Source organism: Drosophila serrata, unplaced genomic scaffold (assembly GCF_035046125.1).
Source record: "Drosophila serrata isolate PLE 108 unplaced genomic scaffold, ASM3504612v1 contig_69, whole genome shotgun sequence".
Classification (NCBI taxonomy): Eukaryota; Metazoa; Arthropoda; class Insecta; order Diptera; family Drosophilidae; genus Drosophila; species Drosophila serrata.
The window spans coordinates 3,882-28,434 of record NW_028256967.1 but is presented as its reverse complement, the minus strand read 5'-3'; the positions used below and the strand labels follow the sequence as shown (position 1 = coordinate 28,434).

The window sequence follows — 24,553 nt, the reverse complement described above, 5'->3', positions numbered from 1 at the left end:
GCTATTTTATATTAGTCTTAAATTTTGTGTCAAATTTTATGAAAATCGCACGACTATATCTTATAGGTGCCATACAAACGATCGTTTGATGTAGAGGAAAAATGCAAATCTGTGAATGTAAAACTGCAAAAATAATATGTATAGGTGAATGAAATGAAAGCAGCTATTACTTCATTGTTTTTTAATACAAATATATATAATTTATATTGTATGGTTTCCTATTCATAGAAGTTCTATCTGCAAGGGTATATAAACTTCGGCGTGCCGAAGTTAGCTTTCTTTCTTGTTTTAAATAACTTTATTATACTTATATTATTATATATTCGAGAATAATAAACTGATCAAATTCTTTTTTGTATCATCCAGTTTTCATATAATCATCCTTAGAGATTAGTAGAAATCCAAATATATCTTCCCAACACCTTCTTGATATATTCATAAATGAATTATAATCCATGTCAACAGCGACATGATCTCGATATATTCGACGCATGTTTAAGTCATCCGGCTTACAATAAAATTTGCATTGTCTGGAATTAAATGTTTCAGAATATATGTATACGTATGAGATAAATAGAATGAATCAATCTTCATATGTCATCCCATACAAAAAATATCTCGATTTATTATGTTGATTTTTGGATGTCACGTTGTCAAATATCATATATGATATAGCTGCCATAAAATCTTAAGAAAAAAAATTATAACTTTTCCAGTTTTTAACAGATTTGCATAAAAGTTAAATATAGAAGTTCTAAATCGTTTAAGAATTTTGTTTTTTATGTTATTACAATAGTACGACTAAATCATAAAGCTGCTGCAGTTTGAGAGTCACTTGCCCAAGAATAGCGAAAAAAAAGTTTTTGGGCATGCCCGCTCATGCTCGATCTATTTCTTTATTTGTTTACATAATCAATCGCATTTCCCGCCTCCTACTTTACATAATTTGAGATATAGCCGTATTTTGTATTGTTTTAGAACTTCGGTTTTAATTTTATTAAAATCGGACGACTATATAATATAGCTTCTGCAAGCAGTCTTTGAGTCACTTCCAAGAATAGCGCCAAAAAAGATATTTGGGTATGCTCGCTAATGGTCACTCTATTTCTTTACCGCTTTACATTACCGCTTTTCCCGCCTCCTACTTGACATAAAAAAAGGTTTACACAAAACAATTGGTTGGAAATAAAAACATTGATTATTTATTAGCTAATTTCTAGTCGTATAATTTTCGCGACAGTTTCCGAGTGTCAATATATACGAGTGTTTCGTTAATTATTGGGTTCTTGTACTTAAATAATTAACCACATTTCCCGCCTCCTACCTAGAACAACGTGGTGTAAGCAAAACAATTTATTATTTATTATTATCGAAGAAAATCGCGGGCCAGAGCATGATCGGGATGCTGCACCGCATGCCCTCGCCAGACAAAATCAGGAGGAACAACATCGGCAGCAGTTGCAAAAACACTGCGGATCACGCTTCCTGGAGAGCGATCGAAGAAAATCGCGGGCCAGAGCGTGATTGGAGCTCTAACTGGAAAACTGAGGAGAAAAGTCTGAGCACGAGACGCTGAAGTCGACAGAATCATCAGGAACAACCCAATAAATCGGTCAGGGGAGCAACAACGGAATACAATCTATCATCGGAACACTAGACTTCAGTGGAGACATCGGAAGCAGCAAATTCAGGAAATGGCTGAGGAGCGACTCCTTACTTATAGGTTCATTCCGGACCATCTGAATGCTGTGTAGGAACTTGTTTTCCATCTCAGGTAAGTGGTTTGAACAAAATTTCTATTTCTGCTAGGTTTCCCAATTTAAATGTAGACAACGCATTTTATATTAGGAAGAAATTTCCGAGTCCGTCCGGCAAATATCAGTTTTGCAGCACATGTCGACAGAGTGTTTCAAAGGGTCGGCTACCATCCCTTTGTCTCTCTAATAGGTTTTACTTCCGAGAAGAAATTCCATTTATGAAACTGACCGAGAGGAAGTGGAACAGCTCTGACGCCAATTGCCCAATAGTGAATTAAATCGACCAGATAAAGATTTAAGCCCATGTGGTCATGAAACCCTTTTAGAAAATAATGACCACAGGGTCATTGAACTCATAGCTTTGGCCCCTGAAGTAGGCTGCCTCCCAACTAATTTAACCCTTAATAAAGATGCGGATCAATATATATAGCCAAACCACCTATGCAAGCAAAGCAAGGTCGCAGATTCGCTTCTATGACCGTCGTTGTGCAGTAGTACCTAAGGTTTTTTATATGTACCAGTTTTATTAAGTGCAGCGAATTCAAAATTCAATCTCCATTGCCCTACACAAAAAATCAGATGCGATAACTGGTGCCAATGTAATGGATAATTCCTTTACTAACAATCTTGTACAGCATGACGATGGAAACCATATTTTGAAAGGTCTTCGCTCCGCACCAGCTCATTGGGAAGCTGAGAAAAAAAGTTATTGCCATGATCAGGCAATTTGGGCTGTCTACTTTCTTCCTAACTTTTTCCGCTTCTGAATCGAAATGGAATAAACTTTTGGGTTTTCTTTCCCGTTTATTGGATAATAGACATATTACTGAAAAAACTCGATTAATTAGACCTGATCCCGTAACATGCTCCCGATATTTCTACTTTATGTTTCGGCAATTAATAATGTTAAACTCCGATGAAGTTGTCCGTTTCATTGATGGTTTTATTACTACCTTCGGGGATGACCCTTAATTAAAAGAGGTAATTTAATTTCAGCGCCATAAGCATAGTTTTTCATACTTAAGAGAACTCCGAGGGCAGGAAATCTGCAGATTTCAAATGCCATACCCTCCTAAATGCTGAGCCGACTGTGATATTTGATGTTTGTCAGCGGAGAGACGGTTATATATTCTTAAATACATTAATACATAGCTATGCTCGCTAAGGCTGAGCGCGGAGGTATATGCACATACATACATGTGGTCCGCTCGTGTTGCATTTATGCTGACACTTGCACTATTTGTGTGCGGACCAATGTATAAGTGGGCAGTTCATATTTCGTCCACTTCAGGTTTATGAGTTATGTAAACACTGCACCAAAGTGTTACAGTGTGTACCCGTTAAGTACTCTTGGAACAGTGGGTATTCAATATATGTGCATACTACATCTCCCTCCTTTTGAAAAATAACGTAATATAATGAAGTTATTTTATAATATTGTATATCTACATATATAAAAATGCTCTGTTCGTGTCTACATCCTTCATAGACTTGAAAAGTTCTGAACCGTTTAAGCCCAAATTTTTACACAACGTGCGTTCAGGTTCCAGCTCGGTTATTGTCTACTTTTGATGTTGATAGCTTATCTGCATTTGCGAATATATGAATATTTTTCGCGTTTCCCCGTGCCCCTACTGCTGCGCCCTCTACAGGCAGCCAGCTGAATCAAAGCATATCCTGTCAAACATTCAAAACATTTTGAAAGAAGAAATTGGAAATAAAAATTTTGTTTTTTTGTTCAGGTTCAGTAAGAAACGAAGTAATGTCATCCAAGAAGTCGAGTTTGGGTCGTTGTACTCGCAATACAGAAGCAAACAGACGTAAGATTACGAATATGACTGAGAGAAAACGATTGAGAGTTAGGCAGTCGCGTTCTGCAGCAATCGATTTGATTCACTCTCAAAATAATGAACGCGACAGGGCAAGGGTAGCTGAAGCGCGTTTACAGCTTGCAGCAGATCAAAACCTGCAATACAATCGTCTTGCATTCAGATATAATCCAACTGTTGATTACAGCTCGAATCGCAATGTCGTTATTGGCCGGATGCATCAGGTCTGCATAGACTGTCAGGCTCCTTCGATTGAATCATTTGCGGGATGCTGTGATGAATGACCGTAATACAACCAACGTTGGAAAGCTCACGATTTTGCCATCCTCATACATAGGTAGTCCACGCCACATGAATGAATATGCTCAAGATGCCATGGCATATGTTCGTTGCTACGGCCGTCCAGATTTATTTATCACCTTCACATGCAATCCAGCTTGGGACGAGATAGTACAGCTGTTATTTCCTGGACAATCATAAAGGGATAGGCATGACATCACAGCCCGTGATTATGGATTTCATTGTGAAACATGGAGTTTTTGGATCTGTGCGGTGCTGGATGTATTCAGTAGAATGGCAGAAGAGAGGATTGCCGCATGCGCACATACTGATTTGGCTGTATGATAAAATTACTTCAGACAAAATCGACGATGTTATATGCGCTGAGATTCCACGGGCCGAGGTTGATACGGATTTGCATGAAGTTGTCATCAAGAACATGATCCATGGCCCTTGTGGTACCCTCAACCCAAGTTCACCATGCATGGTAGACGAGAAGTGTTCCAAGCGATATCCTCGAGCATTTACAGCCAACACCTTAACAGGGGACGATGGATATCCTCTGTATAGAAGACGGTCAACTGAAGATGGAGGGACTTCGGCAGCTTTAAACATGAGAATTGGTGATATTAAGGTAGACAATCGTTGGGTGGTTCCATACTCACCACTATTGTCAAAATCATACAAAGCGCACATCAACGTAGAATATTGCAATTCCGTGAAATCGATTAAATATAACTGCAAGTACGTGAATAAAGGCAGCGATATGGCAGTTTTTGGTGTTCAGGCATAAAATGGTGACAGCAATGCAGTACGAGTTGTCGATGAAATCTCTCAATACCAGGCTGAAAGATACATAAGCAGCAACGAGGCTGCATGGCGAATTTTTTCGTTCCCAATTCATGAACGCTATCCAGCTGTAGTTCACTTGGCAGTCAATTTGGAGAATGGTCAACGTGTCTATTTCACAGAACTAAATGTACAAGAAAAAGTCCTGAATCCGCCTACGACAACTCTGACTGCCTTCTTCACCTTATGCCAGGAAGATGCTTTTGCCATAAGCTTGATGTATTCAGAAGTGCCCTTTTAACCACAATATGCCACAGAGGAACGTGGCAGGGTACAGCTAGTTTATATATATAGTTAATTAAAATTATTATTATTATTATTTTTTTTTTCATTGTGTTCTTATGTTGTGTATAGTATTTATATTATTTATGCTATATATGGTATTTATGGTATTCTATTTATGCTATGTATGGCCATACGTGAAATATAACAAGAAAGGAAGCTAACTTCGGCACGCCGAAGTTTATATACCCTTGCAGATAGAACTTCTATGAATAGGAATCCATACAATATAAATTATATATATTTGTGTTAAAAAACAATGAAGTAATACCTGCTTTCATTTCATTCACCTATACATATTATATTTGCAGTTTTACATTCACAGATTTGCATTTTTCCTCTACAAGAAACTATTGTTTGTATGGCACCTATATGATATAGTCGTCCGATTTTTATGAAATTTGCCACAAAATTTAAGACTTATATAAAATGGCTATACCTCAAATTTGATGAAAATCTGTTGAAAACTGAAAATGTTATACTTTTTAATTGAATTAATTTCTCGATCGTTCCTATGGGAGCTATATGATATAGTAATCCGATTTTCATCAAATTTTACACAAAATTGTAGAATAATATGAAATGGCTATATCTTAAATTTGTTCAAATTCTGTTGAAAACTAAAAATGTTATAATATTTTTTGTAAAACTTTTCCGATCATTCCTATGACAGCTATATGATATAGTCGTCCGATCCGGCCCGTTCCGACATATATACGAGTGAGAGTATATAGAAGACTAACTGCAAAGTTTCATTCAGATAGCTTCAAAACTGAGAGACTAGTTTGCGTAGAAACGGACAGACGGACAGACGGACAGACGGACATGGCTAGATCGACTCGGCTGTTGGTCCTGATCAAGAATATATATACTTTATATAGTCGGAGGTGCCTCCTTCACTGCGTTGCAAACTTCTGACTGAAATTATAATACCCTGCAAGGGTATAAAAAGAACTAAATTAATTATGAAATAAAAGGTTTTAATCTATCCTTGTGTACTACTTTTTTTTATAGCCATTTTACTATACTCTACAATTTTTCAGAAAATTTTATGAAAATCGAACTACTATATCATATAGCTCCCATAGGAGCGATCGATAAATTAATACAATTAAAAATTATAACTTTTTCGGTTTTCAACAGATTTTCATCAAATTTGAGGTATAGCATTTTTATATTAGTCTTAAATTTTGTGTGAAATTTTATGAAAATCGGACTAATATATCATATAGGTGCCATACAAACGATCGTTTGATGTAGAGGAAAAATGCAAATCTGTGAATGTAAAACTGCAAATATAATATGTATAGGTGAATGAAATGAAAGCAGGTATTACTTCATTGTTTTTTAACACAAATATATATAATTTATATTGTATGGATTCCTATTCATAGAAGTTCTATCTGCAAGGGTATATAAACTTCGGCGTGCCGAAGTTAGCTTCCTTTCTTGTTTATTTTTAATGTTTGTTATAGTTATGTTATCTCTATCTCCTATTTGTTCTACCTTATAAGGACCTGTATATTTAAAGTCTAGCTTATGGCCAGTTTCATTTTTTAATAAAACTATTTCTGCTATTTTTAATTCAAAGTCTAAGCTATTTATCGTATCTATCCTTTTTGTTTTTGTTTATTAACATCTAGCATTATTCTAGCTCTCTTATATGCCTGTTCTAATCTAAATTTTGATTCCTTAGCATAGTCTTCTATATTATAAAGTGGTTTTATGTTATCTATACTATTAAAATGTTTTGGTAAATTTGATGTTTTTCCAAAAACTAGCTCATATGGGCAATAGACATGTGCCATAGATGGGGTCGTATTAAAACAATAAACGAAGTATCGTAGCCATACATCCCAATCTGTTTTGTCAACTAAGATGTAAGAACGAATGAACTCATTGAGTGTTCTGTGGCTTCGCTCCACGGTACCTACAGTCTGGTGGTGGTGTGCTGTTGAAGTTATATTTTTAATATTTAGGTTTTTACATAGCTCTTCAATAATTGAATTTTTATATTCCGTTCCCATGTCCGTAATGAACGTCTTCATTGGACCGTACTTTAGAATAAAATCTTCAAATATAGCTTTCGCTACAGTATTTGCACTCTTATCTGGTGTTGGTATAGCTACTAAATATTTAGTTAAATCGCAGATTAACGTTACTGCGTATTCGTTTCCATTGTCAGATTTAGGTAGTGGACCAATTGTATCCACAATTACCCTGTCGAAAGCTTTTTGCGGAGTTTCTGTTATAGTTAGTGGGGTCTTTGTGTGTTTTTTCGTTTTAGACTTTTGGCATTTTGGACATTTTCTTATGTACTCTTTTATGTCTTTAGACATATTTTTCCAGTAGTAGTGTCTCTGGACCTTGGCCAAGGTTTTTGTAATGCCTGTGTGACCTCCTCGGATCATCATGTAATGTAGACAGTATTGCTTCTTTTTCTTTTTTATTATTTATTACGGTCACCGGGTTGAGTAGCGCTACTCTTAATAATTCCAATATTTTATTGCCCATTATTTTAAAATTATCAATTGAAACTAGTTCAAAGATATTTTCCCACGGTGCCACTTTGAGTTGGCTGATTTTGTTAATACCGGCCTGCTTTTTAAGCCTTTGGAAGAATTGACCTAAGTCAAAGGTTCCATTAGTATACAAATCGCTAACATCATAACTTGCTGTAATTTTCTTTCCGTGTTTGAATAAACACATTTTATTATTTACATGCAAGGTCACTACTTTACGTACTTCATCATTATTAATGACTTTATATATACGTTGGGCTTTGAAGCTTTTTCTTCAGATTGCCTAGACAATTCTGTTTGTTTGTCTCCTGCGCAGGATTTCTGTCTACTTTGATTTCTTGTAGTGACTTTTTGTATACTTCCAGTAATGTTTTGTAACTCCTTGATGGTTATTCTTGATAACGCATCAGCTACGAAGTTATCTTTACCCCTCAGGTATTCTACCGTAAAATCGAATTCCTCTAATTCAAGCCTCATACATGTTAATTTAGAGCTAGGATTTACCATTGAAAACAAATATGTTAGTGGTCTATGGTCTGTTTTAACCGTAAAATGGTTACCATAAATATATGGTCGAAAATGTGTTATAGCCCAATGAATAGCAGCTAATTCTTGCTCAGTAGTACTCTTGTTACTATCTCCTTTAGTAAAGGATCGTGATGCATATGCAATTGGAAGTTGGAGACCATTATGGTTTTGAGTTAAAACCGCTCCACACGCTTGCTTACTTGCATCGGTTATTATGCAGAATTCTTTAGAGAAATCTGGATATTATAACAGGGTTGGATTTATAAGTGCCGTTTTAAGATGATCGAAGGCATTTTGGCATTCAGATGTCCATTCGAATTTTACATCTTTTTTACATAACCTGGTTATGTGACGAGAATAATCGGCAAAATTTTTTTATAAAGCGCCTAAAGTAATTGCAAAAAGCAACGAATCGTCTAGCGCTGTCCGCATCATGTGGGACTGGGTAGTTCTTTATAACGTCGTATTTTTTATCGTCTGGCAAGATTCCTTTATCTGTGCATTTATGTCCCAAAAATGTGACTTCATGCATGAGAAATGAACATTTTTCAGGATGTAACTTTAGGTTATGTTGCCTACATTTCTCAAAGACATCAGTTAAGTTCTTGAGCATATGTTTTTTGGAACATCCTATGACTATTAAGTCATCCATATAAAGAAATGCTTGCGAAGGTTCTAATCCAGAGAAAGCGATAGTCATCATTCTCTGAAATGAATTTGGGGCTATTTTGAAGCCAAATGGTAATCGCGTAAAGCGATACGAGCCATTGCTCGTTGAAAATGATATTATATCCCTATTAAGTCTAGGCATGAAAAATATTTTGCTCTACCTAGTTGATCTAGAATATCATCAATTCTAGGTAGTGGGAATTTATCGGACAATAACTTTTTATTAATTTGACGATAGTCGATTACTAATCGCCATTTTTTCTTGTCAGAGTCCGGGAGGGACTATTTTGTCATCTATTAATTTTTGACTTGGGATTGAATTTCCTGTAATTGGCTGTGAGGACTTCTATAGTTCTTAATGTATACGGGCTCATCATCCTTCACTCTAAGCTTTTGCTTGTAAAAATTATTTGTTGTTATCGATTCGGTTTCCAGTCCGAATATGTCTGTATATCTGGTGCATAACTCTTTTAATTAATTTTTGAACAAGGGCGGAAAGTTTTTAATTAGCTTTTTCATAACGAAGTCATCTCTTCCTTCGTTAGTTTCTTTTATTATATCATAATTATTTAGAGTTTCATATTTAATTTTATTTAAATTTACAATCTTATTGGAATTTGTTGTATTTACAATACGGACATAAGTATTTTTGTGATTGGATATCGTATTTGCCATATAAATTCCTTCATAAATTTCTTGATTTAATATCAGAATTTGATATTTTATTGAGGGAATTTGTATTTCGCGGACAACTTCGGAACGAGCTGGGAGTACTGTGGCATTATTTTCACAAGTATGGAGTAATTGTAATTTAATTGGATAATTTAAGTTGTTTGGGCGAAGAATTAGTGAGTCGCCACTCTGCGTGAAATCTAATTGGCAATTATATTGTTTTATGAAATCTATTCCTAGTATGCCATCACTAGGTATTGGGAAATTTTGCTCGACTAAATAGAAGTCGTGCGGAATTATATATTTACCTGTAGTGAGTTCTAAACAGGCTAAGCCTTTTGAAGAGATTGTGCCTTCGCCAATTCCCGATATTTGGGTATGAATTTTATCATTTACATTTTCAAATATATCTACATTTTCTTTTAATATAGATATATCTGCACCAGTGTCAAGCAACAGTGTATAAGGTTTACCTGTTCTTTCATTGTTAATTTTTACAAAGATGCTGAGGTTAAGGTTGATGGTTTTTACTGAGCCATTTTTGGCTCTAAATAGGTTCTGCTGGTTTCCCGAGTTACCTTGGGTTACTCGGACATTATTCTGATTATTGCTTGCCCCGCGGTTGTTTCCGCCGCGGTTATTTCCACCTCTATAATAATTATTGTTTTGATTATTATAATTTCGGTTGTAACCGTTATTTTGGTTATAGCCATTGCTTCGGTAGTTACCTCGGCTATTACCCCTACCGCGATAATTGTATCTGTTATTGTTGCCGCGATAATTGTTTCCTCGGTGGGCGTACAATATTGAATTGGCACTACCTGTGATTTCAGTACTACATTGTATGTACTTAGTGACGGCCTCATTCATGTTTGTGAAATTTCCTGCTTCTAATATTGTTTTGAGTCTGCCATGCTCACAATTTTTAACCATTGTGGTGATGGCTTCCTTCGTGCTGAATTTGTCAGCGTGTTCGGCCGAAAGGCCTTCGTCAATATATGAAGCTTCGAGGAGCTTTCGTAGGTTGTCTATTTCTGTTGTAAATTTTTCGGCTGTTTTGCCTTTCTGGACTGTTTTTGCCATTTTTGCTTTCACCACGTCGGATGTTTCACGGACTATAGTGTCTTGAAGTTTCTTTATTATTGCCTCTATTGTAGTGTCATTCTGTACTCTGTATAGCGTTGATCCTACAATTATGGATTTAATCACTTCTACAGCTAGGTTTTCATATGTTCCTTTTGTTAGGTTAACTAACCTCAAAGCTGTTGTGAACCTTTGTAGGTGAAGCTTTTGTCCGTTAAACTCCGGAATGGCACTTGAAATTTCCTTTATGTATGCCCTTTGGGCAATAGTTTCGTCAGCCATTGTGGTCGATTTTACTTCTACAATGCTGTCGTTATTATCAGTGTCCGTGAGGTCCTGATCTGATGATTCAGATTGAATGAGGACTGCAGGAATAGTGAGGTTGTTTATATATTTTTCCTCTATTTCGGGATCTGTAGAGACGGGGTTATCTATCACAGCCGGATCAAGGGCTGGCGAATCTGATGATTCTGGCTCGTCTCCAGTTTCTACTTTCAACGCTGTTTAATATAGTGGGCACTGAAATGGCCAAATTATATCTTTGTTTTACGTATATTAAGTTCTCTCTCAATCTTAGTAAGAACTTAGATACTCGAGACCAGTGGGCTTTGTCTAGCCGGTCTCTTTGGTCGTGTATTAATATACGCGCTGCGTTGAAGCGGTCTACTAATATTTCGGCGTGATTATTCACAGTATTTTGCTGTGCTAGCCGTGTCCTTGATAATGACTTATATGATTTGTCAAAATCAGCTTTTATGTTATTTAATTCTTTATAAAGCTCATCCCATTCCATTATTTAATGGAATTTTATTGGGAACATTGCTATAATTACAAGTAAAATAGTTGGTTTTATATTTTATTTTATTTTTGTATATGCATATAAACTTATGTACCTCTCTTAAACAATAAAATTGCTTAGTTATTCAAATGGAAATATATAAAATGATTCGGCTCATGCGATACATGTGATCCGAAATTACGGCCAACAATACAATTCAAAATGTCTATTTCCGAGAACACTTTGCAGTTTCGTACGGTAGACAATACAATCGCTTTCTGCGTATTGCTGCAATGAAATTAGAGGTGACAAATCCAGATTGAATCTATTCACATACTCATATTCAAAGTCTGCAATTAGCAGGGGCTCTGCTGCATATCTAATTATCTCTAACACCCTATTCTCGAAATTTGGGTCCTTAGAAATTGTGATTCTTATACTCTCATTAGTATTTCTTATAATTGTATTTTTATTTTATTTCGTTTACAAGGATATGTGTGAGAATAAGTAAATATATATATTTTTTTAGTACTTAATGTATTATTCAAGGCTATACATATATGTTTTTTTTTTTATTTTGGATATTATTTCAAAACATTTTATTTTCAATCATTGTCAGCGCTTATTATATCTTGTCCAGGTCATTAGCCTGGCTTTTGTATATGGCTTTTTTTGCAATACATTTATTATGGAAAATGTGGGCTTTGTACAAAATGTAAGCACTCATTATGAAAACAATAATTGATAATAAAATGTTTGTTAAATTGGTATCAATATTTTGTGTCTCAACCTTATTAATTAAATTCGCAGTGGAATCTACATTTTTTAAGTCAACTAGACCCATTTTGGGTGTTTTTCATAATCTAGTATATTAACTTTGATTTTTAAATTATTATTAATTTGCCATTCGGTTTGGCTCATATATTAGTTCATTTGCCCTATTGGCCTATAAGGGTATTATATATATATATATATAATTTTTTTTTATATATATTAGTTAATACATTTTAACCTGCCTAATTTTTGTATGTTTTCAGGCCACACGATAATAGAACAACTTTAATGTCGCACAATTTTACATTAGATTTTTATATTATTTAAATATGCATCATAGTGCAATGTAAAAAAATTTTACCACGCAGGGTTAGATATTATCATTAATTCTGCTTGCCTCTATCTTCGCGTCAGCTGGTCGTCGCCGGCCTTGGCTTCGCTGACGCTCCTTCGTTGTCGTAAAGGGCGGCCTGCCCCTCACGCTTGATGAGTCTGCTGCTGTTGTCCTGGGTCTATGGGCTGAGGCGGTGCCGGTGCCGGTCATCGCACAGGTTTACAGCAGGTCGCCTTGCAAAACGGGCTCTCCAGAGGTCCCGGGCAATCCTTGGGGCACTCCTGTTTAAATCTCGGCATTTCTGCTCTTTCTGGAGGGGGTAATTTTCCATAAGTTTTTGCAATGTTTCTGATAGCAGCGTAGGTGGATGTGGGTTTATTTGTGGTTTCTTGTGGGTTTTTTGCTCGGTCGTTTAGTACTTTTTTAATGTACTCCACCTCGGCATGTAATTTGACCGAGTGGGTCCACTCTAAGCTACTTGCGCTATTCAATAGCTTCAGTAATTCAGCCTTTCTGGCCTTTAGTTTTTTCACTACTCCACTTTTTTTCCGCACATCACACTCTACTCACTGCGTTTTTGCCTTTTCCGTAGTCTGCTGCTAATTTTTCCTTGAGGTCCTTCGATGTCCTCGATGTTTACATCCTGTGTCTTCAATCTTCGAATCCAGTCGTTTAGCTTTTCTTCGATGATTTGTTATCATTGATATCCTTGGTCCATGTATGGTGGTGGTATATTTTCACTTAGTCTTGCAATCTAAAATGATTGCGACTGTCACGGTCGCCATGTGATATTTGCCCAATAGAAGATTTAATTTGGTTTAGGTTGAGTTTTTTTTTATTTTCAATTTTGGGTTTTCATCTCGGAACAGCCGTTGTTGCCGCCCCGAGCTTAATCATATATCCGTGCTTATCAATATATATATATATATATATTTTTTTTTTTGGACGTTGATGCACTAAGGTCAGTACATACAAGTGGCCCGTATGACACCAGGCACGTGCCTGTTTGGGTTAGGTGTTAGTAGGCGCGATGGAAAATATAGGACAGAATACGAGGAAAATTGACTACCGGCGTGCTGCCAGATTGTTAGCTTGCATGCTTACTAAGTGTGTTAGTATTAAAGATTTTAATTTGGGAAGGGAATCTACGTTAGAGATTAGTGTGTACAAATCATTATAATTTGCACATAACACTCTAAAACGTTCATGCAGTTCAAAGGAGGTCCTACAGTGGCGCAACACTAATGGGATATAGGATCTAGTGGTTCTACATGGTACGTGGAAACTAAGCTGACTCAACAAGTCAGCTCTTTCCACATCACCATGGATAAGGTTAAAAATAAAGGTTATCCCTAGCATCGTTCTACGATTGGCTAAGGACGGCAAGTTTATTAATAGGAGTCTACTAGAGTAGGAAGGTAATCTTTGGTTTGCATCCCAATTTAAACCGCGTAGAGCGAAAAGTAAAAAGTTCTTTTGAACCGATTAACAGCTAAAGAAATCTAAGTCTCGTAGCTGCGCTGCCAACAGCGGAATACATTAATGCATAGCTATGCTCGCTAAGGCTGAGTGCGGAGGTATATGCACATACATACATGTGGTCCGCTCGTGTTGCGTTTATGCTGACACTTGCACTATTTGTGTGCGGACCAATGTATAAGTGGGCAGTTCATATTTCGTCCACTTCAGGTTTATGAGTTATGTAAACACTGCACCAAAGTGTTACAGTGTGTACCCGTTAAGTACTCTTGGAACAGTGGGTATTCAATATATGTGCATACTACAAGACATGTCTGCATGCGCGGCCCCATGTAATAAGTTCAATTTATTCAGTACACATTGGGATTTATTTCGTTGATTTCATATATGATGAAAATCTCATGGCTGTCCAAAGCTACCAACAGCTAGATGGGACTGGAAGTGTCAAAAGGCCTATGCATGCCCTAATTCTTAGGTGGGTTTGATTCAGCTTGAGCTCTTCCCCGTCGAATTATTTTAGAGAGCACGTAATGCTCTTCTTCCCATTGAGAATTAAAGAGACTGAACTCATTTCGAATGACAACGAAATGACATTCAGAAATAGATATGCAATCATTAAGCGAAACAAAGAGCAATATGATGTGTTTGACGATATGGAGCTAGAGAGTTCTTCAAGATTTCGAATATTTCAACAGGGAAGATAATGGGCCTCTTCCTCAAGAACCTGCCTCCCAATATTTAGATGAGGAATTTAGGACATTGGCAAACTTCGGACAACTACAAGCCAGGTAATGTATAATATAGCAGAAAAAAAACTTTTTATGAAAAAGTTAGCGGAGGAGCTGGAGTAGGCAAAAGCAGACATTTCAACAATAAAGCAGTCTATAACTTGGCGAGCTAATAAGCTACCGGGAGCAACCGATTCTGCAAAGGTCTTACTTTGTGCTCCTACAGCTTTTGGAATTGGAGGACTTACTCTTCATTCCGTTTTTTCACTTCCAGTAAATCTAAAATCAGGTCCCTTAAGACACTTAAGCAATGACTCCTTAAACACAATGCATTGTAAACTAATTGACCTTAAAAAAATTATTATAGACGAAATCTTAATGGTTGGATCCAAAACGGTAGGATATTTAGATCAAAGACTACGAAAAATTTGTAGGAGCCAAGGTGCAATTTTTGGGGGTAAGTCAATTCTAATGTTTGGAGATCTGAAGCAGCTTAGCCCAGTGGAAGATCGGTGTGTATTCTTAGAAAATAGATCAAATCCCTATAATATTCTGGCTGGCACAAGCCTTTGGAGTTATTTTAAGTTAGTTAAGTTGAGTTAACCGAAACAAAGCGCCAAAGGGACGATCAAGCATTTGCATTGGCGTTGAATAACATGTCTGATGCCAATATAAAGAATTGTCCCGCCAACCGAAATTCCAGATGGCGCTATCAATCTATTTGCTTCTAATGATTAGGTTAACCAATACAACTACTTAAAGCCTGCTCACATCGCAACAGATGAGTTCGTTTCAACTGCCACTGATACTGAAAAAACAGCTAACATGTCAGTAAGAAACAAAGAAATTATATTAAGAAATGCCCAAAATATGAAAACGTCCGAAAACCAGGGACTGCCATATATCCTGCGCCTTAAAACAACAGCAAAATATATGATTACCGCCAATATAGACACAAATGATGGACTGGTAAACGGAGGAAGAGGCCAACTCGTTCAAATTTATAACTGCATAGTTAACAACGCTACATTTGTAAAAAAAAAACGCTGGATTGAGTTTTCCTACAGTTGGTGCCATGGCCAGGTCACACCGATTGGACATCAATTCAAAAAATAGCTCGAGTTTTCAAATGAGCAAGCTCAGGACATTCTTCGGTTAATCGAAAGCATTTCCCTGTTGTTTCTGCTGAGGCTATAACCTTTCATAAAAGCCAAGGAGCAACAAGTCGCAGTGCTCCTTTAAAGGAGCATTAAGCGATCTTCGCTTTAAGTGGGATGCAGCAAAGCAACAAGCGTATCGCGTCTTTTCCTTTTAGAAGACTTTCTTCCTCCAACTATTGGGTTGGCAAGAAAGTCATGTCGTTTTTTTTCAATATTTTCAAAGATGATTTATTTATATCAGGACTTGTAATTAATCAATTATGTATTGGCCGTTTTGTTCGACCACTAATGACCATCTCTCGGGCAGCTGCATAATTCCGCGCTCGAAGAACTTTTGATCTTTTCCACCAAAGAATCGAGACAAGTGGTTTTCGACAGCCTCATCTGAATCAAAGTTTTTACCATTCAAAGAGTTTTGAAGAGAGCGAAACAAATGGTAATCTGAAGGTCCTAAGTCCGGACTATAAGGTGGATGTGGAAGCACTTCGCACAATTTTTCGCGAGCTTCGACCGCTTTTTTTCCTATTCGGAAGTAAAAAAGCAAAATATGCCAAAAATGCTCACTTTGGTCCTCCATGTTTAATTTACTATAGCTTCCACAAATGTTATCGAATAATTACCAAATTTTCGTCGATAGTACCTAAGACAATAAGCTTTAAAACGATACTAAAAAGTTTGACCCTGGTGCTCGATTAGTCGTAAATAAATTAGATTAAAAACGATTACTAAAAAAACGACATGACTTTCTTGCCGACCCAATAGATTTGGAGCTTCAAATGTCCAAGCAAAGATAGAAAGCTTAAGAGGAGAAAAGGCCTTGACTAAGAAATAGGAATTGTTGATCAATGGGGATCATGCCATCTCAATATCCACAATGTTAAGTCTCTTCGCGCTCATCGCGAAGACATTGCCAACGATCAAATTATTTCTTCTGCACACTTTTTATGTTTTGTTGAAACCTCGACTCTTCCCCAGAAAGAGTACAATCTAAGGAACTTCCAAAATATAAGGAGAATCGATAGTATGGATTTCCAATTACAAAATTTTGAAATGAAATTAAAGCTGATGTTGAAAAAGTACACAGAATAGATAATAATTAAATTATAATAGGAATCTGGAGGAATTTTGAATTGTTATATTGTTTTCTCCATTAATAATTCCGAAACAAGAAAACATCGTACTCAAATTGATTGGATATTTTCAGACACTCGGATTCCAGAAGCGATTGCCCTAGTATATCATACCCCTTATAGCCATCATGATGGTATTTTCTTTAAATATAGTAGTAATCGCATCGGCGTAGATGACAAGCGAGCGTCAACAGAGCCCGCTTTTTTCTCGGCAAGATAGCCAAGAACGAGGCTGAGGGCAAGACTGACCCTCGGGATGCCGAGGACAAGGCCAATTTCCTTGCGGAGATTCGTGGCATACAAAGCGGCAAATCCGTCGGCGTTCCAGCCCTCGAAGGCGAAGCGAATTCGTAAACAGGAGGTGAGCGAAAGCGCACCTAAGAGACCTTCGCTTACCCCACAGGGTAAGCCGAGAGCGACTAACTTTGTCAGCAAGACAAAGAAATTTAGCGAGGTGGCCAGAGACAGTCTGGCTATGGCGCTGGTGGACGAGCTCAACGACGACGGTCGCCTGCTGTCGGAGAAGTGGGACATGACCGACATGGTAACCGAAAGGTTGGTTAGCATGTCGACCGGTCCCATCCCCTTCTTTGACTCCTCAGACGTGTTCAGGGGCCACCGGGTCATCAGATGTGACGACGGGTTCTCCCGAAGCTTCCTGGCGGAGTGTGTGGCTAAGATTAGCGACACATGGACTGACCTTAAGATTAGGCTAGTCCACGCCAGGGAGATCCCAAGGAGACCCAGAGCTCGCATCTGGTTACCAAAGGGGCAAACCGACCATGCCAGGGTGATTGCCTGTCTGAGGGCCCAGAACCCAGACATCCATACAGAGGACTGGACCATCCTCAGAGCGGAGCACGAAATGAAGGCGAGCCAGCCTTTTCTCCTGCTGATAAACCAGCGCTGCCTGCCTCAGCTGAAGGCCAATGACCATAAGGTCCATTACTGTATTAGGAAGGCCAAATCAAAGTCATCCTGGCCGAGCCGGACGACATACACCAACATACTGTTGGACGACATGGTCATCGACGACAAATCCCCTAACACTACCTCAAAAAACAGCGATGTTGAAAAACGTGCAGATGAACCTAAAGCGCAGTTCGCACGCTTCAGCAAATCTCACGATCCTTCTAAGGGAGAAGGATATTGACATTGGTATGGTACGCCTTGGACCAGGGGCGGGCAGGTCGCTGGACTAGGGATCCCAGGATACAAACTGCTGTGCACTAATTTTAATGGTAGGTAGAGAGCATGCATATTAATTAAAAACTGCTTTAATGCCATTCTCTTTCTTAATCTCAGCACACCTGACCTAGCTGTGGTCAGATTGGTGGCAGCGGATATCGGCATACATGGCCCATGACAAGGCGGCCCCGCCAAGCCGGTAGTTGCTGAACCATACAATGAAGCGCAAAAACCATACAAAAAAGGAGTATACAATGTTAATAAGGAATCTTGGCAAAGCTACTGCGAGTCACTTGAAGACATAAAGGACACTGCGATTAAGTAAGATTCTCGCCAAAAGGCACACAAGCCCCACCCTTAGGGGAGTTGATACTCTCTTACCAGAGAACCAATAACAAAACTCGGAACCCGAGGAGGAAAAGAACACTCAAACAAATATGCCAACAAAAGACATCATTACCACGGAGCGAATCCAGTGGGTAATAGGTTCTTTTGACAAATATAAATGCCAGGGCCCAGAGGGCATAATACCGGCAATCAACCAATAAAAGCATCTGTAGATGGCTAAAAGCCATTTACGAAACTTGTATAAGATTGACGCACATCTCGCTCTTGTGGAGGGAAGCGAAAGTCATCCAAACAACGGATTACGGACCGATGTCTCACCTCCTTCGCCCTAAAGACAATAGAGAGACTCTTGGACGTCCATATCCTGAAGAGACATCGACTATCGGATGCACAGCACGCGTATCGAAAAGGCAAGTCAACGGAAACAGCACTACACAAAGTTGTATATAATGTCCAGAGGACATTACAACAGAAGCAATACACGATACCTGCCTTCCTAGACATCGAAGGCGCGTTCAATAACGTGAACCCCGACTCTATCCTGGGCTCCCTCAACTTGCTAGGTATTGAGAGAGGCATCCGAGAGTGGATCGGGGTTATGTTAATGAGCAGGACGATCACAGCCGAACTGAGTGGCACTCACCTCACGCGGACTGTGAAGAGAGGCTCACCTCAGGGCGGGGTCCTTTCGCCCTATCTCTATACGGATGGAGTCAAAGAAGTTGCATATGCAGACGATGCAATACTGCTAGTATCAGGACCCTATCCTGACGTTATCAGCGAAATAATGAATATCTAACCGAATGTCTATCGAAAGAACTTTCTTCCAAAATGACAGGTGAAAGGAACAAGGGCTTTGAAGTATTCGGAAACCATTAAACCACTTCTAGCTAAATCACCTATTGCCGAGTCTACACCGAAACCTAATAAAGCAATGACGACTGGGGCTGGATTCATGAGAATTGGTAGAGCTAATACAGCTGTCACAGGATCACAATCTGCAGGAAATATCATATATCTCAATTTTGATAAAATTCTATTGAAAAATGAAAAAGTGATAATTATACCCTTGCAGGGTATTATAATTTCAGTCAGAAGTTTGCAACGCAGTGAAGGAGGCACCTCCGACCCTTAACATTAGATAAATTATTCTTAAAGAGGACCTTTTGCGTCCTGCCAGTCAGATAACTTGAGATCCAATTAAATCTCAAGATCACTTGGAAAACCCACTAAATCGATTTTCCTGTTTTGGGTCCTGTGAGAACTTTGCCCTAAAACGAGTTAAATAGTTTTTATATTTTTATAACACGCAGTGCTTGTTCAGCACGGTAAAAGTTGGCCAGGCTGATAAATAAGATAAAAGTGCAGATTGAGAATCGGTGAATTTAAATTAAGCATAGATAGATTTTTTATTTTTAAGTCGGCTCAACTCTTTAGTAAACCACGGAGGTTTATTCGTGATTGGCGGATAGTATAACGGAACACATTCAGTAAAAAATGAATTCATGGCACTGTAAAAAATATCCACGGCAACTGCCATATCAGTGCACATGTATAGATCGGACTAATTGAATTCTTATATAAAATTGTTCAGCCTTACAAATTCCAACTTGCGAAAGCAGAGGACTTTTTTGACTAGACAGTCAGATATATTCTGTAAGTCAGACCCAATATCAAGAGTCACAACGAAAGTAGGATGATACAGATCTTCGGGCTGCGTCAGATGCGCCACCCTTGCTAAACTGACTCTCGCAGGATCAGAGACGAAGCAAAGATCGAGCAAACGCTGTAAGGACTTTCGTACACTGTTGACTTGAGACACCGAAATGTCAAACAAGCCAGTGATAAAGTCATGTTGTGTAGAACTTAGGAGAGTATTGGTGGAATAGCACCAGGGATATTAAAATCACCTAGGACTACCAAATGGTCTCTTTCCAAAAGTCTACTGGAAACCATATGAATAGCAGAATGGTATTTCCAATAAATAGGAAGTTCAGAAAATTGAGGTAAGTAGGAATAGGTAATAAAAATGGAGTTACCTTTGATAGATAACTTCACACAAAGGAATTTAACATCGTTGCATTCCACGAAGCTTAATTCTTAATTCTGATGTAAGTGAGGAGTCCACCGCTATAAGAACTCCACCCCCCCCCGTACCTGATAGGGCTGAAAAAACTTCGGAGTTTAGAATCTCCGGCTCTAAGCAGGTTTCTGTGAGCACAATAACCTGAGAAGGAAACGAAAGGCTTACTACGTAAGCCTCTTGCATTCTGATAAGAAATAATAATATAATATATTTTTAAAAGATAAAATATCCCATGCGTAAGAAAATTTTAGCTTTTCTACCTTAATTTCTACCTTTATTTTATTGCCTTTGGTTTGATCAGGGGAGAGCCGTGAAACAAAAAAATGTATCGCCGGTGGAACCGCTATAAGGGGTTTTGGCAAGGCCGATTGGTTACCTGCCGTGGCATTGTCGGCCGGTATTCCGGGCCAAACACCCTGGGCAGGTATATCAATATTCACGGGACTTTGATGGGTCAATATTTGCGACCCCCCAGGGACGAAACAGAAATCACCGGTGGTGAGGGCGCTCCCGCGGCATATCTTTTTTAGCGCTCGATCTTGAAGTTAATGCTGGGGTCGAGGGCTGTGCCGAGGGAGGCTGCTGCTGAGAGTCCTTTGGGTGTAGATAGGGTCCGTCTACATGCTTCCCACCAATAGCAGTTTTTTTTGCGCCTCGGAGACTCATTTAATAGCGTAAGGCCATTAAATTGGGTATCCAGCGCAACGAACTCGAGTTTCCGACTCGATAAAATGCCCTCAAAACCGTTTTTGGTTTACTACATGAAAGACATCATCTCCCTTTCCACATCGCGACAGGCCTCGCAGAAGTAACGCAGGCCGATGCTTTTTTCACATCGTCCACCGTCCGAGCTGCATTATTACATTATTAAGACTTACCAGTGTACTTGTACTTGAGAAAAAAAAACAGAGCTATAAAGATATAAAGTACAGCGGCACAGTGAAAGCGAGCGAGCGGAAGAGCGTGGGAGATAGATAACTAAAACGTTTAGCTGTTTGCTCCGACGGCGCAGACAAACGCAAAACGAAGGCGGCACAAAAAGGAATGCAAAATTAGAAAAAGCTAGCACTAGAAGCACAACTAGTGCTGGGAAATAAAACCAATTAAATACACAAATCAGAATAGCTGCATGCACACGCGAAGTGAACGGGAAGTTGTTGTACTCAAAATAGATGATTTACTTAACGAGAGCGCAAGAAAAAAGCACGTCCGTTTACTTGAAAAGATAATTATTTTAATACCAAGAATTCGTTTTTTAATCCCCAGAATTCTTATACCATTCTTGTAGTTTTGTAATTTTAATCCCAAATACGATTAAAGATAGATTTCTTGTGCTGAAATTTTCTAAAATTTATATTAGCTTTTTTTCTGTGTAGGCCTATGTGTTTCTTCTTTTTTTCCATCAACGTTTCATCAATCTTTTATCAATCGAGAAAAAAGGAGAGCATGAGAGAGTGGGACTTGGCACGGTTGCCGACTGAGAGCGTCGTCTCGGTACAAGTCGCAGTCGGCACGTTGATGAATTATTGATGACAGCGGCCTATTAATGACACGTGGTACTGCAGGGTACTAAAACTTAATTTAATCATAAACATAAACATAATTTAATCCCATAATTGATATATGGGAATACAATTTATAATATCAATTATTAATTTAAAAATAACACACATATTAGTTATTACTAAACTTTTATATTACCAGTTAAACTTGTAATTATACTACAAAAAAAGCAATAAATAAAACTAACTTCGACACCCTTGCAGATGGCAACTCGATCATTAATATAATATAATAAAACATAAATAATATACAGGGGTAGTCAAAAGTATTTACACAAATTCACAATTATTTTCACCGACAAACTTATTATTGTTATTATTCTTGTTTTTGTTGACCGATTTCCATGAAATTTTTTTTATTGCATAAATTGATCTATTCAGAAACTAGCAGAAAACGAAAACAGAAGATAACGGTTCTTAGGACAATATTAAAAGTAAAAGAAAATATGTCTATTCATAGAATTAAACTTAAGACGAAAACAAATTATGTGTAAATATTACACTGTAGATGCATCTATTCTTTTACTTATAGCTTTTTTCTTTGAACCGTTAACTTTCCTTTTTGGCCCGATTCTGCATAGATCAATCTACGCAATAAAGAAAATTTCAGGGAAAACGGTCAACAACAACAAGAATAACAACTATAAGAAACTTGGCTATGAAAATGGTCGTTGTGTAAATACTTTTGACTACCTTTGTATGTGTATGTTTAAATTCACCTGTACATACTATATTTACAGCTGTGAATGTAAAACTGTAAACTGTAAAGCTTTAATTGTTACAGTTTTAAAGCCACAGTTTCAGTTATAATTTACAGTGTGGCATTTTAACGCTTGTTATTGATGGCAACTATGTATATGATATAGTCTCCCAATTTTCATAAAACTAAAGCCGAAATTCTACAATAATATTAAATGACTATATCTCAAATTATAAGAAAATATTTTTAAAACTGAAAACATTCAAGTCAACATATTAAATTTAAAACGTAAACGCTGATGCTGATCAAGAATATATAAAATTTATATGGTCGGAAATGACTCCTGAATTATAAAACCCAGCAAGGGTATACAAATCTGTTCCACTTTCCCTCCATTGCTCCTTGTGAAAAATCTAAAGTATCCACATCGAAGCTTATATTCATGGTCCATGGTGATATTAATTTTTAATTAAAATAATTATTAAAAATGCTTACCTCATTGAATCTTGGACTTGAAATAAAATGTTGTCCCTTAACTGGATTGCGATAATAACTTCACTCCATGCTTGAGTAAGACGCTTATGTTCGTTTTGCAATACTTCCAGATCTATATTGGCGTCAGATATACTCATATTTAAAATATTGACAACATCTTTCATAATAGTTTCTTCTTCGTAAATTGAGTTCAGTTCGGATTCTCGTTTTTTAACTTCCATATCTAGCCGGTAAAACAGTATATCCGAATTTCGTTTTTCCCGAGATAGTTGTTTCTGCAACTGCGCATCTCTGCTAACGATACGTTTAGCATTCTTTATTTCATCTTCTACGTCATAAGCCCATTTTTTAATATTACTACTCAAACTTTGCAAATCTTCGAGTTCTACCATTAGTTCATTATATAAAGTTTTTTTAGTTTTTGTAAGTTTAAGTCTTTTTTCATATTCCCCTTTTAAAGAGCTAACACAAAATTCTTCGCCTTGGCGATTTTGCAAGTGCTTTTCAATTACTACTGATATTTCTCTTATTTGTTCCTCTTGAATTCCCATTTGCTGCTGCATGTCATATAATGCCAATCCTTCCTCTTCTCGTCTTTGCTCTTTCAGTTTTACTTGGTATTTAATTTCTGCGATTTCATATTCAAGCTCATCTTTAGTACGCAAAAGGAGATCCCTCAGTGAATTTTGAAATTTGTCCAGGAGCGGATGGTTCGGAGAAAGAAGTGCCAATTGATCTGGTTCTGGAGCAAACCCAGGATCCACCTCCGAAAAATTTGCAAAATCGCAAGAACCGATATCTTCAGCCTCAGACATGGTGTTTCGTCTTGAATAAGTTTATATTTAGAAATACTAGCTTAAATACAATGAATGTGATTTTAATATGTCAAATATGTTTGATAGTAATGATAATAATGCCTGTGATTGCTAGTTTTTAGAAGTTTTTAGTAACTTTGACTTCCATATTGGAATTGACTTAGTATAAATTATACACTCTGATTTCCTTGGTTACAAGACAATTATTTTAAATATTAAGCCCCAACTTTATACATGCTGAACTAACAAAGTCAAAGAAGTATTATAGACAAATTTTCAAATCCATTCAAGTTTATTTAATGGTTAGGTTAGGTTAATGTGGTGAGGTTACCCTGGTATTAAATTAATTAAATTAATTAATTAAAGCTCAACTCTGTTTTGCTCCACACCCTCGTTGGTCCGTAGTCAACGCCTCCTCTTCAGTGCCATCACGTGTCACTCAGGTAGGCTCAGATTGCAATTACTGACTGTCTCCCCACTTCCCCTAGTGACCCAAACTGGTGAGC

The 24,553-nt window shown here is 37.5% G+C and overlaps 1 protein-coding gene and 1 pseudogene across 6 annotated transcripts in view; one reads left to right on the top strand and one right to left on the bottom strand.

Annotated features, from left to right (window-relative positions):
- l(2)41Ab (lethal (2) 41Ab) overlaps positions 1–24,181 on the bottom strand; it is a 300,238-nt gene extending 276,057 nt beyond the window's left edge. For 2 of the 6 annotated variants that reach the window (XM_086838393.1, XM_086838423.1), the window contains exon 1: positions 23,233–24,178. In XM_086838393.1, the coding sequence (XP_086694519.1) occupies positions 23,233–24,047 (815 nt within the window). In that variant the 5' untranslated portion in view covers positions 24,048–24,178. Of the gene's footprint in view, positions 1–343; positions 531–21,969; positions 22,045–23,232 lie in introns of those variants that run through there. The other 4 variants (XM_086838410.1, XM_086838412.1, XM_086838418.1 and 1 more) reach the window with 4 other exon arrangements.
- LOC147644899 (uncharacterized) lies at positions 17,110–18,055 on the top strand (annotated as a pseudogene).
- Positions 24,182–24,553: the final 372 nt, after the last annotated feature.